A 14,226-nucleotide genomic window follows, 5' to 3' on the forward strand; every position below is an offset into this window, starting at 1 on the left:
GCAAAAAAACAGAGATCTGCTAAAGGATTCATGAACTTTCAAATACCACCTCATGTATGCACATATTTTAAATGCTATTGTATGTCTTGATAAAGCAAGCCTAAATAGTCTTTCAGATGTCCTAGTGAATTATAAGTTACACTTAAATCTGGATGTTCACATTAGTAAAGGGAAGGTACAATTACAGCAGCAGTATAATACTACAAAAAAACTAATTGGAACGGTTGATAAAGAGATAAAGAGATGGAAAGAGATAAATTTATACCTGTTGTAAAACTTGGTTTTCTAGTAAGACATTATAACTGCTATAAAAAGTCTTACATTTTTACCGGAACAGAGAATTGCAAAAATCTTTTACTGATATAAATTCTTCAGGCAATTGCTAGTTGAACCCAAATGAGTTAATTGCTTTACTGCAGAACAGAGATCTAGCAAAGCTTGGTCTTCACAATATGTCTACATGCTGTGAAGCACATTTTTTGTGTTATATTATATTGCATATTTGTGCAAGCTCTGCTCTTTTTGAGCTCTGCAATCCATTGATCTCCACTTCAAATGCACAGGGAGTATTTTCCCTCCATCTTTAAATACGAGTCAATAAAGACCTCAACATGTTTGATGTGACACGTCATGTTTTGCAGCTCAGGCACTGACTGATGGGACAGGGCGGCCAAACAGATTGTTTTCTAATGAGATTTAATTGGTGCATCTTCACTTACCTGAATTATGAGGTAATTACTTTTTCTTTCCCACGCCCAGTAATTGATTAATTGGTTAATTACTGGGCATCCAATTGTTATGCGTCAGGACTTTGAGTCCCATTCTGCTAGCTTGGTAAAGTGAGCTAATTGGAGTAAGACTAGAACGCAGATGAAATGAAGGCTGCTGAGGACAAGTTGAAGAGGATATGTATATGGTGAAAAGTGGGTTAGACAGAGGAAAGCACTCATGTTTCAGCATGTTTAAAAATGAGCAATAACGGACTGATTTTCACAGACTTCATTTTATTTGTCAAACCAAAGAGCGGTTCACTGGTGGCAATGGCTTGTCTTTTCTGTACACTCTTCAAGCTTTGACTAATCAGCATGTTATTGGAACATTTTGCCAGATAGCACTTGCTTTAAACAGAATGAAAAAAGAGGGATTGCAGTCAACATATTTAGAAATCAAAGCAAACAAAAATGAAAAGTAAAAAAATAAAAAATAATAATAAAGAATGTGTGTTCCATTGGGTTCCCCTGATTTTTATCTCTACACATTTTCCAAAAGTCACTATTCACAGCACATAAAATGGAAATACTGGACCATTGGACCCACCAATATACATAGCATTTAAAAAATGTGCCTGTGGACATTTTCAGGGGGTGTCTTCTTAGATTGATAGGCCCCAAAAATCTGTACAAAACTGTTACAGTGTGCACACAAGTCATTTGAACAGTGTTAGAAGAAAACCTTACAGACACAGGGAAACGTTAGACAAGGTTATCATATCAACTCCATATATGGTAACAAATCAGAAGAAATCAAATAGAAATATATGATGCCTTGCAACATTTATTTGTTAGAAAATATATGCCAACTGTACATGATGTATACGTTTCATGTCACCATACTGTGGATAAACAATGTTAATGTTTTTTTTATCTTATTTTTTGGACACATCACATTCAAGATTGTACAAATTATGAATCCCTAGGATATTATTATAATACACCCCTCAGTGGCTGCACTTCCTCTTCAGAACACATAACCACTCTCTTCAGAATACATTACAAATGGACGAAGGTAAAGACAGACTTAAAGTGATTTAACCCTTTGTTACCTCATTAAAATCTGTTATTTTCTGTGAGACTAACGAATAAATGATAGAATAGTTCAATGGTTTAATGGTGCTCACTGGACATAATGAGTCAGTAATGACTGCAAATATTTCTGTCCATGACCTTTTTTTAAATTACAATATATTAATGTTTTGAATATGTAGAAATGAGGGGAAAATAGTAACATGAAAGTGTCAAAAAACAAACAAACAAAAAAGGAAATAGACAGCAACAAAAAACAAAACAAAATTTCTATAGGCTATAAAATGCATATTTTTTATTTTGGATCCTATTAATCCCTTGGGTCCCTTGGCTTTTTTGCCCATGAAAACATGATTAGTTTTATTTTATGAAGTTATTTATTTTTAAAGATTTTTAAGTGAAATAAAAGATCAATAAAAAAGGGCGACTGATATCTAACCTGAGGATTTTACATTTATGAGAAAATAAGGAGAAATACAGTAGCTGAGTAATGTAAAGACAAGCTAACACAGAGGCAACAAAACGGCAACAAAACTCCGGAACATAAATAAGAAAATGCTGAGACGCAATTTGACGTTCAATAACATATACGTAACAAACAAAATAAATTAACTAAAGAAAAACAGAGACATGTTAGCCCCGGATACTAAATGTGTAATTTCAGTGGACACAGTTTTCCCAGATTAAAACATTCCATCGATGGCCAACATATCGCATGACAAAGGTGTACAGATGTAGCTACAGGTGTAGCTTTGTCTTTGAAGTGCACTTGACCATTTTCCTATTTTATTAATACCTGTCCAAATTTGGCAAGAGCTGAGTTAGGTGCACTTCTTTAACCCTTTAATGCTTTACAAAAATGTTTGAATGTTTTGGCTTGTCAAGTGACTTCTTTATGTAATATTTAGATTCAAAATGATCAATTCAAGTGATAAGAAATGTTTAATCAGGGGCAAAGATACAATGCATAGGGAATTAAATGTCTTATACATCTAATGTAATTTATGTGCCATGCAGTAATTTAGTGTTTTACATATAATACAAGAGAATCGTATTTTTGTCTACACAACAACTGTGTCTTATTATATTGTCTTGGTAATTTGATAAGGTGTTAAAAGAAAATCTTAAATCATACTGTAATATTAGTGGTGATTTAAAAGTGTGTTACCTTTGTTTCGGTTATGAGCTAGTTTCTGTTATGGTCCGTGAAACATAGCATTTTGTCTTAAAAGTGACACCATACAGTGGTTGAGCCCCACTGCTTGACCCACAGTGAAATAACCCTAACCCCTTTCCCATAAGCCCATCCACAAGGTGCTAAAATTCCACTCGAAACATAGGGCAAAAACATTTCAACTTGAACTACAAGAAACTGAGAGGACAAACATGATTTTTACCGTACAAAGCATCAAACTCCGACCTGACCCCGCCCTCCCAAAACAAAGGGAAACTTAACTTTCAAAATCATTTTTTAAAAACTTCATTGGAAACTGAAATTTTTTACAGACTGAGCAAAGTTTATATTGAATCTGGATAGGGTACTGGAGTGTACCAAGAAGAAAGGGGGGGGGGGGGGGGGGGGGTGGTGGCTGCTAGGGATGTTTAGTCTTCCTCCGTGCATCCGAGTAACTCTGCGCGCAAAGTGATTCTCCCATACCATGACCATGGAAGGATCCGGATGAACCGGGCATAGATTGGAGGATCTATCACATTTTTCCTGTGTGTGTCATTGTCAAAGTTTCCTTGAAAAACCTACAAGAGAACAGCAGAAAATAATTCAATTAAATTTCAAACACTAGTAGACATCCAACTAGCTTGACTGTGAAAAGTTCAAAGGTTCTTTGTTCCATCAAAGACCAATCCCCGTTAAAGTCTGCAGAATAATTGGAAATGTTAAAGAACTGATTTGACTCCTTTTGTTTTTGTAGAGGCCTTTCTGAACTTTACTCCAGTACACTGTAATGGACTTTTGTTTGCAATCTAGTAAATATATGTAAGGAATGGATTTTTGCCTTTTATAGTTTTGCACATTCCATTTGAATAAGTTATTATGGAAAATAAAATGTATAAAAGGAAGTGAAATGGTAGGACGCAAATACATAGCTTTATGATCTTTCTAAATCATGTTCTGTGGTGAAAATTAACCAACGGGAAATAAGTGTTTTGATATTTACACTGTGTCTGTTACTAATATGCTGAGATAAAAAAAAGCATTGTGCATTTCTGCATTTTTCTAAGACTTAAAATGCCATTGCTTGTGATTAACAGGGGTCGTGTCAAAATACATAATCTGCTTGGTCAGAAGATGTCTTCATTAGACTGTATCATTTAAAAATAACATTCTCCTCTACCTAAGGGTGCTTTTTGAAAATTATCTTTTAAACAGTGCATGTTGGAAGCTTCCAGGGTAAAAAGCTCACTCCTATAAACAAGCTGAAATATGAAAAACAACAACAACAAAACAAACAGAAAAGTTAAAAGTTCTCCACTGGATTTTAAGGGCAGATTTATTTCCTATTGAAGCACCTAGACCAGTGGTTCTCAAACTGTGGTACGCGTACCACTGGTGGTACGCAGAGCACCCCGCGGTGGTACGCCAGATGAACTCGGAAAATTAAAGATGCTTTTTTTTTTTTTTTTACACAACACATTTTTTTTTATTAAAACAGAATTATGACAAGTCCTGAAATTCAGAAACTAAAAGGGATTACTCGTATTATGTGCGGAGAAAATGTCGCTAAACAGTTCGACCTGGTGCATCTTTCAAACGACACGGTCACTCGCAGAATTGATGAAATGGTGGACAATGTCAGACAAACATTGACCGAGAGAATTAAAATGAGTAAATGCTTCTCACTGCAGTTAGATGAATCCATAGATGTCGCATATTTAGCCAACTTGCTCGTTTACGTGCGATATGAGTATGAGGGTATGTCGCACGAAGACTTTTTGTGCTGTAAACCAACCACTACCAACACGAACTACAGGAGAACTACATTATAACATATGTGTGTAATGAGCAGGGTTGCCAAATGCGTGAGACACACGCATTTGACCGTCTTCACACGCCACACATCCGATTTCTCACGTCGACAAAAAAAAATCTAGTTTATTTACCTCTGATCCACATCTATGATTCAATGAGTTACTAGTTCGCTCTGGCGCCAACCATCGTGATCAACTTAAACTTGCCAAACAGCTTTTTCTTTTTTTTTGGGGGGGGGGGGGGGGGGGGGGGGGGGTAGTAGGTGGTACGTGGAGGTTTTTCGTTTGACAGTTGGTGGTACTTTGTCTAAAAAGTTTGAGAACCACTGACCTAGACAATCCAGTGTACCTCAACACAGACCTCCAAAGAATGGGGTGTTGCCTGATTGAGTCAGAACAACCTTCTGCTTCCTTAATGGAATATTCCAGAATTTTTCAGCTTAACCTCTATAAAGTAATTCCGTGGTGTTTGGCTTACAACAGACGATCATTTTGACATGTTTTCTTGTTCATACAATAGAAAACCCATTGACTCATAACACTTATAATGGACACCATTATTTTATTTCTCTTTCTCTCTCTCTGAGTTCTGTCTGTATGGAGGGATGTACAATGAAAATAATCTTAACAGAGGTCAGTCTCAAAACAAAATGTGTGCTGAATTTTCCATCAACGTTCTGATGACCTTTTGCTCCCAGAGAGGATGTATAAATAGGAAACCTATACACGCCCAGCAAAATCAGTTAAGATTTTCAAGGTAAAGAGACTCTTTAAGGTCTTTTTATAAGGAGCGGATTTATAAAGAAACCTTATACGGTATGTGAAGGGTCAAAATTTAAATTTGCATTCAATAGTTCTTCCTAATTCTTTGTAGGATTTTTACATTATTAAAAGGTCAGATGTCTTGCATATTTTCAGCATAAGATTAAGCGTTTAAACAGCAAGGATCTTTTAAAAGCCAATTTTCTCATCTTCTCCAAGGTTCTGATGTATCTGGAGGACTATTTATATTTGTTATATAATAACAATAATAATAATATATGATATGTATATTTTTATTGTAATATATTACATTATTATATATATTATGATATTATAGATTTATTATGTGCAGTATAATATAAATGTATATTAAGTTATATATTTATTATTTATTCTTAATTTCATGTTAACAGCCATATGGCTATATAGCCATTACTTTAAGAACTCATATTTCATATCTCTCAGCTCTTCATTTTACCTATGGCTTTGGAGCAAACCTATTTCTGAAATAGAAATAACATGCATGAAGTAATATGGTCTGGCTTTCAGAAGCATTATAACACAGAATCAGACAGGCTATTGTGCCCAGTGAAAGTGCGTATATACCTTCTTTACATTCGCTACATTCATTACCTTCTTGCAACTGAGTGGAACGCTTTGAAGGAGAAACACTGATGACCACAATATTTTCATGGAAATTTGGTCAGAACATATTGAAAGAGTAAAACTGCACGGTGTGACGCCCCACAGGGTTGGTTCTCTTTTACACCGTCATATTCTTCTGTGTCCTTTAATATTCAGGCGCTTGGATGTGTTTTTGTCAAAAACAATGCTGGCTTTTATTTTTGTGCTGATGATGCACAGGTATGTTTATTGTTTTGTTAATATTCAGCAGTTACACAAACCAAAATATAAATCAAAATATAAAAGTCTCAGTAGAAACTCTACTTCTATAAACAGCACTATTGATTGTATCAAGACTGCAGAAGAAAATTGAATTCAAAACCTTGATGAGTTTTTGTGAACAAAAAGGCCACGACATATCCCTTCACGCTGGTCTTTTTGAATCTCATAACACCTATCAAATAATTCTATAAGTGTTATGAGACTCAAAAATACCAGCTTTTATTATTTTAGATTTTATTAAAATTACACTTGGTCATTTATGAAACATCCATTTATGGAACAAAATTAAAGTGCAAACCCTACCTGGCACTAAAGCTCATACTCTCATATCTTCTAGGTTAGACTATTACAACATTGCAGTTTCTGGCTGGGTCCAGGTAAGATTCAGTTAGGTCAGAATGCAACAGCCCCAAACATTAAAAAGGAGTTATTTCATTTATGCTTACTCCCTATAAAACTCCACAGCGGCTGCCATTTTTTTTTTAAGCAATCAAATGTCAAGCTCCTGCATATTTTGCCGATCTCTTATAGCATTTCAATTCACTTTAAATAATTTACATGGTTACATTTATCTATTTTTTATTGGTTTATGAACAGTGTAAACTACCCTCTCTGCAACCGATTTAAATGTTTATCAGTTCGGGCCTTTATATTCTGATTGAAGTTTTACATGGAGCATATTTATTCAGTCAGTGCTTTTAAACCAATTACAATCTGAATATTAGGCACCATGTTAACGCTGCTGCTGCTGACATGGGGGAGAAACTACTTGTTCTGGTAACTATACTCATGGCCATGTTCAAGCTAAAGGTATCAAACAAAAACGCCACTTTGATCTTGATGCTAAATGGCCCTTTCTGACAGGATAGAGGCCACTTTTGCATCGCTAAGATGACGATATCTGCGCCTCTTCAGTGATGTCTCTTTGGGAATGGCCAGGCCAGTGGTTCTCCTCGTCTTATGCCATCGCCTGCCCTGATTTAATTTTGCTTCTTCATGTTCTCTGCTCTTTTGGTGGTGAGGATTCACCCTCTCTTGCTTGCTCTTGTCATAATGGCAAACACAATCTTCCATTTATCAAAATGTGTTCTCAAACTCACAACACACAACAGGTAGCCAGCACCTTCAACCACCACTGATTCTTCTTTCTACGTCTTCAAAACGTTGCTATAGAGTTACCAGAAATCTGCAGAAAAGTATGAAGGCACACTCTAGAGCCACTGTTTAGCTTTGTCCATTCTGGGCTACTGTAGAAGCATGGCGGTGCCTCTGTTGGAAGAGGATGTGTTGCCCATGCGTCACATCTGGCTCCGCCCCTTTTGTCAATCATGTCCTATGTTTTGTTTTTGCTTCCGTGTACGTTTTGTCCTTGTTGGTTCACGCCTTTATTTGTAGCCCTGCCCCCTGTAGTACTGGCAACTGTTCCTTGTTTACTTTGGGTAATGTTTGGATGTTTCTCCCAGTTTGTGTGTTTCGATACATTATACGTCATTTTCTTTATTTCATGGCAGTGTCTTGTTTACTGTAGTTAGCTCATTTCATCCTTGTCTTTGGTATCTCCCTGTTTTAAGTTCATTGTGTTTTTGTTTTGTATATTTGTTCCTCATTGTTTTTTCACCATGCCTCGTTGTCCACGTCCTCTTCATTTGTCTACGGCCAAGTTGGAGAAAGAGATGAATATGAATAAGCCCCGCCCATAAACCCCACCCACTCTCGCATGTGTGCCCGCCCCATACTCTCCTGGAGGGTCCCGCGTTACACCATGTAGATATGAAGGTCTTAACAAACAGAAAGATGATTAGTGATTATACACTAATGAAAACATGGTTTCTGTATTCAATTTCTGCTAATAGAGCCCTCTACATACTGTACCTTTATTACATATAATGTATGTAAAATGTATTTTATATATTAGAAAATTCTATACAGTAGGAATGTTATATATACACGATATTTAATCCATTAATAACATTCAGGTTAGGAAGGCCTATATCTAGTTTATTGGGTTTTTATCTTTTATTGTATACTGTCTGGTTTTATGTTTTTTTTTTATTTTTTAGTAAGAATGACTTTAGTACCATTATAATCTTTATCATTTAATGTGTGAAGTGCTTTCAAGTTTGTAACTAAAGTTTGTAACTAAAATTGCTATTTAAAAATGAATAATTATTATTTTCATTAAATCAAAAAATGTATATAATAAAAAAAGGGGAAAGTGCCATTATGCTTTGTGCTTTGTTGGTAATTAAATGTCTATGTGGACCTAATTGAGCACAAAGTTGACTGTAATAGAGACAAAATGTGCCTATGGGTGGCATTGGCTGAGGTCCACTGTTATTTCCATGAATCCATTCTTATTATTTTAAGCAGGGGGTAATAGAAATCTCATTTGAGGGATAAATCCACTGGACCGGGCCTTGAGTGTCCCTTACTATAATTACAAAAGCAATGGCAGATATAAAAGCAGAATTCAAGCCCTAAAAATCATGACGACTTTGGCAGTGAGAGTTCATCTTTCCCTACCACACATCTGTCCCTCAGACAGTGAGCACTGCTGAAATTCTCAGGAATGAGACACCTCCCTTGGCAGGGCCTTCTCAACAAACCGTGGTTAACAATGTTTTCATTGCGCCCGTGCCTTACACGTCCTATTCACACATGATTATACAAAGAAGGAATTGGCTCTGCGTTCATAAAACACATCAAAGCAGGTGAGCGCTGATTCAAGATCAGTTTATTGTGCCAGGACGCAAGAGCCCGTGCAGTGCTGGGTGTTATCTGATTCCAGATCAGTGCACCTGTTTGACGACTGGGTAGCACTCTGGAGATATCAGATAAATCTTTGCTCCACGCAATTGAATGTTTACGATTATCGCGCGCGAGTCAAGGGAGAGTTAGGGAGAGGCAGCAGGATTAGAGCAGGGCTGAGAAGCAGTTGTGATCTTTCTTTTTTCCCCCCTCATTCAAAGGGAGAGATCTTGTTAGGGAAAGAGGATCACACAAGAGGGACTAAGTATCACTTCATAGCCTCTTCAGGGCATGAGGCTGCTTGGATCGTAAACATTGCCTTTGAAGTGAGCCCAGCATATGGAGGCAGATCCCATGGCGGATCCCCTGCATCGCCAGCAGGCATGGGGAGGATCTCGCCGGTCCCGGCGGACGGCCGCGAGGACCTCTCCTAATCTGCTCCATCAACAGCAGCTGGCTGAGAAAAGGCCACCGCCAACGAGTTAATGAGAGAACGGGACTGACATTTGTCATCCGAGAAGGTCAAGTAACATTGGGTTGTCTTAGGAGAAAATGGTGCGCCTAGAATTCAATGCCTCATGAATCATGAATCACGAATCACGAGTCATGATACAGTAATGTAAATACTGCAGGATCAAAGCATAGTGCTTATTTTCTTCTTCATACGCTGACTGCTGTTGGACACATTTCACTTATTTATTTATTGACACACCATGCGAACAGAACCTGTGTTGAACAAACTTCTTATGTCCTGCTCTAGTGGCTGAAGTTTATTACTATTACTGCCCTTTTCATAAAATGTTCCAGAAAGATGATTTTTTAATGATAGTGTTTTACAGAAATTAGCTATCTGCTTTACCTCAGAATATATGCTTTTTTTGTGTTCACATAAAAAGAGGTGCTAGAGCAGACAATGGCAAAGAATGGCACTCTAAATACCCATAAAGCATTGCATTGAGGATTCAGTAATAACAGGTTTTGAAGAGAGGAAAGACACCTAAAACAACAAATGCACAACAGTTGTGACAAACTTTAAAAACGCCTTTGAATATAAACCATTTAATTAAAAGAGAAAATGTGTTGCTGCTTGGCTGCAGGCTACATTGTCTTTTAATTGGACAGTGTAAAATAACAAAGCAGCTTTATTTTTTGTGCATGAACACTGTGGATTAAAAAAATGAAAGATCTTTAAGCAATAGACCTATATGATGACACGCTCAGTCAAAAGCAGCAAATCCTCTTTAGTCTTTTAAGTGAAACCTAACAAACGGGGCTTTAGCTCTTATATCAGCATAACGGCCACAGTATATATTTTGTTTACATTTATCTTTTGTGAATGGCTGTTGTAAATGACAACAGTGCTATTACAGACATAGCTGGAATAGAAACAAAGAACTATTTAAAACAGCAGTAACTGCAGGTGCTTATTCATAAGATCCTGTGTTTCAGGATTTGTGATAGAAAGCTCAACATGCAAAGATTCAGCCATGTTCCAGTGTTCTGGTGTTGAGAAGATAAGATCAACAATGTCTAATCTGCTCTCACTTTGTTCACTTCATTATATCTCTCTTTGTTATATTTCACTTTGTTATATCTCACTTTTGAATATATCACTTTCTTATGCTCACTCTGCCTAAGCAATTATCTTCTGAGCTGTATTTAGTCGCCCACTGCGGGCGTTAATCCAACTCTGCCAATGCTTATTCAGCACAGTGGATCTTTGCTGGCACCTGCATTGTAACATGGTTAGCATGTTAGCATTGTGCCGTCATGCGTCAACACGACTAGCGTCACGAGGGTCACCAGGGGGGGATGGCAGCATCTCATTCCAGATGAGGTGAGATATACTGGTTGAGAGCTGAAGGTTAGCGAAGCTCACGAGAGGAGGTGCGGTTGGGGAGGGGCAGGCCAGAGGCAGCAGGGGGCAGTCTTGGGGCTATCTCCCCTGCCTCCCCCTGCTGCCCCTGGCCTGCCCCTCCCCAACCGCACCTCCTCTCGTGGGCTCGTGGGTTATTGTTTGGTCAGTGCTTCATGAGTGGGCGTTCCCCTGACCTCTTTGGGATGTGGGTCAGGGACGGTTTTCAGATCTATGACATTGGTGGATGTTTGATATTGGCAATGACTGGTCTGCATAGTCATGTTAGCAATGGCCACTTGTGCTTGCTGGGGGACTTGATTAAGATTGCACACAGATACTGTGGTGTTACAGATTATTGTTCACACGCTAATACAATGTTGTAACATATGGTTTCCAATACAAGTGAACATGGTAATGGGAGTTAATGGACCATTAAAGCAATGTCTTATAATCAGTGTGGGTGGGTGGATGGACAGGGTGAAATGATATAAAAACAGGTGTTATAATGCTTGTTTGAAGTTGTTGTCTAATTTGTTTTGATGGGAACAAAATGTTCATTAAAAGAAAAACATCTCATCTTTTCTTATTACAGTTGAATTTGTTTTCTTCTTTTTGCCAGGTGGCATTGGCAGTTTCTCTTTACTTGGATGTATTTACTCACTAGGTTGAGAGAGGCCAATTCTGGAGTGTCTTGCCACACTCACTCTTGAATTAATATCTAATAATATACTGTCTCTGTTGATCTATAACTATCTGTCCTTCTGGAAGAAGGGAATTGTAATGGATCAGAATCATGAGGCAGGTTGGGATCCATGTGCAGGTCAAAAGGTTTAATATAGGACAATCCAGAAAACGTAGTCGTACAAGCAACAAGGGGTCGAATAATCCAGATAACAGAGGTAATGTCGAGGGCAAGGCAAAGGCAACGTCGAGAGAACCAGGCAGAGAATCATACACAGAGAGGCTAAATAGATATAAACGCTCGGTATGCAAACTAAGAAAGAATGGCAATACTTTGCAAAGAACAAGAAGGCTGGGCAGTATTAAATACGCTTGTCAATCAGATGTAATGACAGACAGCTGGGCAACACTAAAACTCTGGGGAGTCAGACCTCTGGAGGCGAGACCGGGGAGTGCAGGATCTGACAGGAATGAATTACTCCAAGGCACAAGATTCTGGGAACTATAGCTCCACTGATGGCTCTTAATTCTGTGTTCTCCATTCTGCGTTCTCCATTCTCCATTCTGTGTTCTCTATTCTCCATTCTCCGTTCTCCATTCTGTGTTCTCCATTCTGCGTTCTCCATCCTGTGTTCTCTATTCTCCGTTCTCCATTCTGCGTTCTTCATTCTGTGTTCTCTATTCTCCATTCTCCGTTCTCCATTCTGTGTTCTCCATTCTGCGTTCTCCATCCTGTGTTCTCTATTCTCCGTTCTCTATTCTCCGTTCTCCATTCTGTGTTCTCCATTCTGCGTTCTCCATCCTGTGTTCTCTATTCTCCGTTCTCTATTCTCCGTTCTCCATTCTGTGTTCTCCATTCTGCGTTCTCCATCCTGTGTTCTCTATTCTCCATTCTCTATTCTCCGTTCTCCATTCTGTGTTCTCCATTCTGCGTTCTCCATCCTGTGTTCTCTATTCTCCGTTCTCCATTCTGTGTTCTCCATTCTGCGTTCTCCATCCTGTGTTCTCTATTCTCCGTTCTCCATTCTCCGTTCTCCATTCTGCGTGTAGCTGACAGACGAGTTGTTTACTTTTGTGCGGTTGTGTTTAGTGTTGCCATAGAGACGAACGGTTTTTCTGGGGGTCCGGGTTGCTTGTAGACAACTGCTGATTTTACACTCCACTTCGCTGTTTTTCTTTCTTTCTTTTTTGATTTGAAAAGCACATGTGTTTACTTTAAGTTGTCGTCGTGTTGGTGTTATTCTTTATATTCTCAAGTTCATTGTCTAAGATAAAGTAACTACTACTGAAGAGAAGTTCATCTGACTTTCGTCAGACTACGAGATGTTATATTTCCTCTCCTTTAGCGAAAGCAGTTAACGAGGTTTGTTTAATATTTGTTTCTACGTGAATGTTAGTCTGCTAATGCAGGTATATGTAGCGCATTTCTTAAAGACGTGAATTGTATCGAACATGTTACATTTGCTTTAGTTACATTAATGAAGTTAAAGGATAAATGTCATGATCTTTGTCATTTATAGCAAATATCTTTGCAATCCTGTATTTGTAGTTCTCACGATGGGAAATGAGTTTGTTACACCATAAACCATCCGTCTTCACAAAGAACTGTTACTGCTTGTGGTCATTAAGGGGAGGCACAGTGAGAACTCGACTGCGCGGTGCAGGCAGTGAACACCCAGCGAAAGTCGTATCCTCCGTATGCCATCTCTAGGCTTCATCCACGTCATGCAAGAGCGGCGCGTACTACGGAGTACAAGAAATTAAGTGCTATAAGTTTGTCAAACTGCTGTTAAAAGACGTTAATATTGTGAATAAGGACTTCATTCATTTTATCGTTAAAATCGAATGCTGGTGTACATTCATGCTCGTCTGTTAGAGTGATTGTAAAAATTAAGATAACTAATTGTCACAGTTAAGTGTTGTTTGTTGTTCGGTCGTAAGCATTTCGATTTATCATATTTTATTCAGGAAACTGTTCGTTGCAGTGTTTTATTCAGATTATTCTGTGTTCAAGGTAGTATATTCTACAGTAGCAGTATAATTAAGACAAAGGATTAAATTTAGACTAATGGCAGAATCCCTCAGAAGTGACGGTCAGAATGAGATGGTGGTAGCTGCTCTCAAACCTTCATCTCAGCAGACAGCGCAACAAGAAAATCCCCAAGTAGAGGCAGAAATGCACCCAAAGACCGATGATGCGTCGCATATTGACGAGCAAAGTGAGCCTCGTAGAAGTCAAAGAATCCGAACCTTAACTGCAAAAGGGCAAGAACTGCATCATAAAAGATTCATGGAACTTGAACGTCGTTTTAAGGTACAGTACGAGAAGTGGGGAGTTCTTGTAAAGGATGCCATGCAAACGGTGAGCGGTCCTTGCACAGACAATGTGCTGCAAGACTTAATTTCCCAGGTAAGCAATGCTGCAACAGAGTTGAACCATGTGTATGAAGATCTGCGCAGAATTAAGGTTCCAAATAATGACAT

At 38.2% G+C, this 14,226-nt stretch overlaps 1 protein-coding gene across 3 annotated transcripts in view; it reads right to left on the reverse strand.

Annotated features, from left to right (window-relative positions):
- Positions 1–984: 984 nt before the first annotated feature.
- Positions 985–14,226, reverse strand: part of edil3a (EGF-like repeats and discoidin I-like domains 3a) — a 122,972-nt gene continuing 109,730 nt past the window's right edge. For all 3 annotated transcript variants that reach the window (XM_076997684.1, XM_076997685.1, XM_076997683.1), the window contains one exon: positions 985–3,554. In XM_076997684.1, coding sequence (XP_076853799.1) covers positions 3,405–3,554 — 150 coding nt within the window. In that variant the 3' untranslated portion in view covers positions 985–3,404. The remainder of the gene's footprint in view (positions 3,555–14,226) is intronic.

This window comes from Brachyhypopomus gauderio, chromosome 3 (genome assembly GCF_052324685.1).
Source record: "Brachyhypopomus gauderio isolate BG-103 chromosome 3, BGAUD_0.2, whole genome shotgun sequence".
Classification (NCBI taxonomy): Eukaryota; Metazoa; Chordata; class Actinopteri; order Gymnotiformes; family Hypopomidae; genus Brachyhypopomus; species Brachyhypopomus gauderio.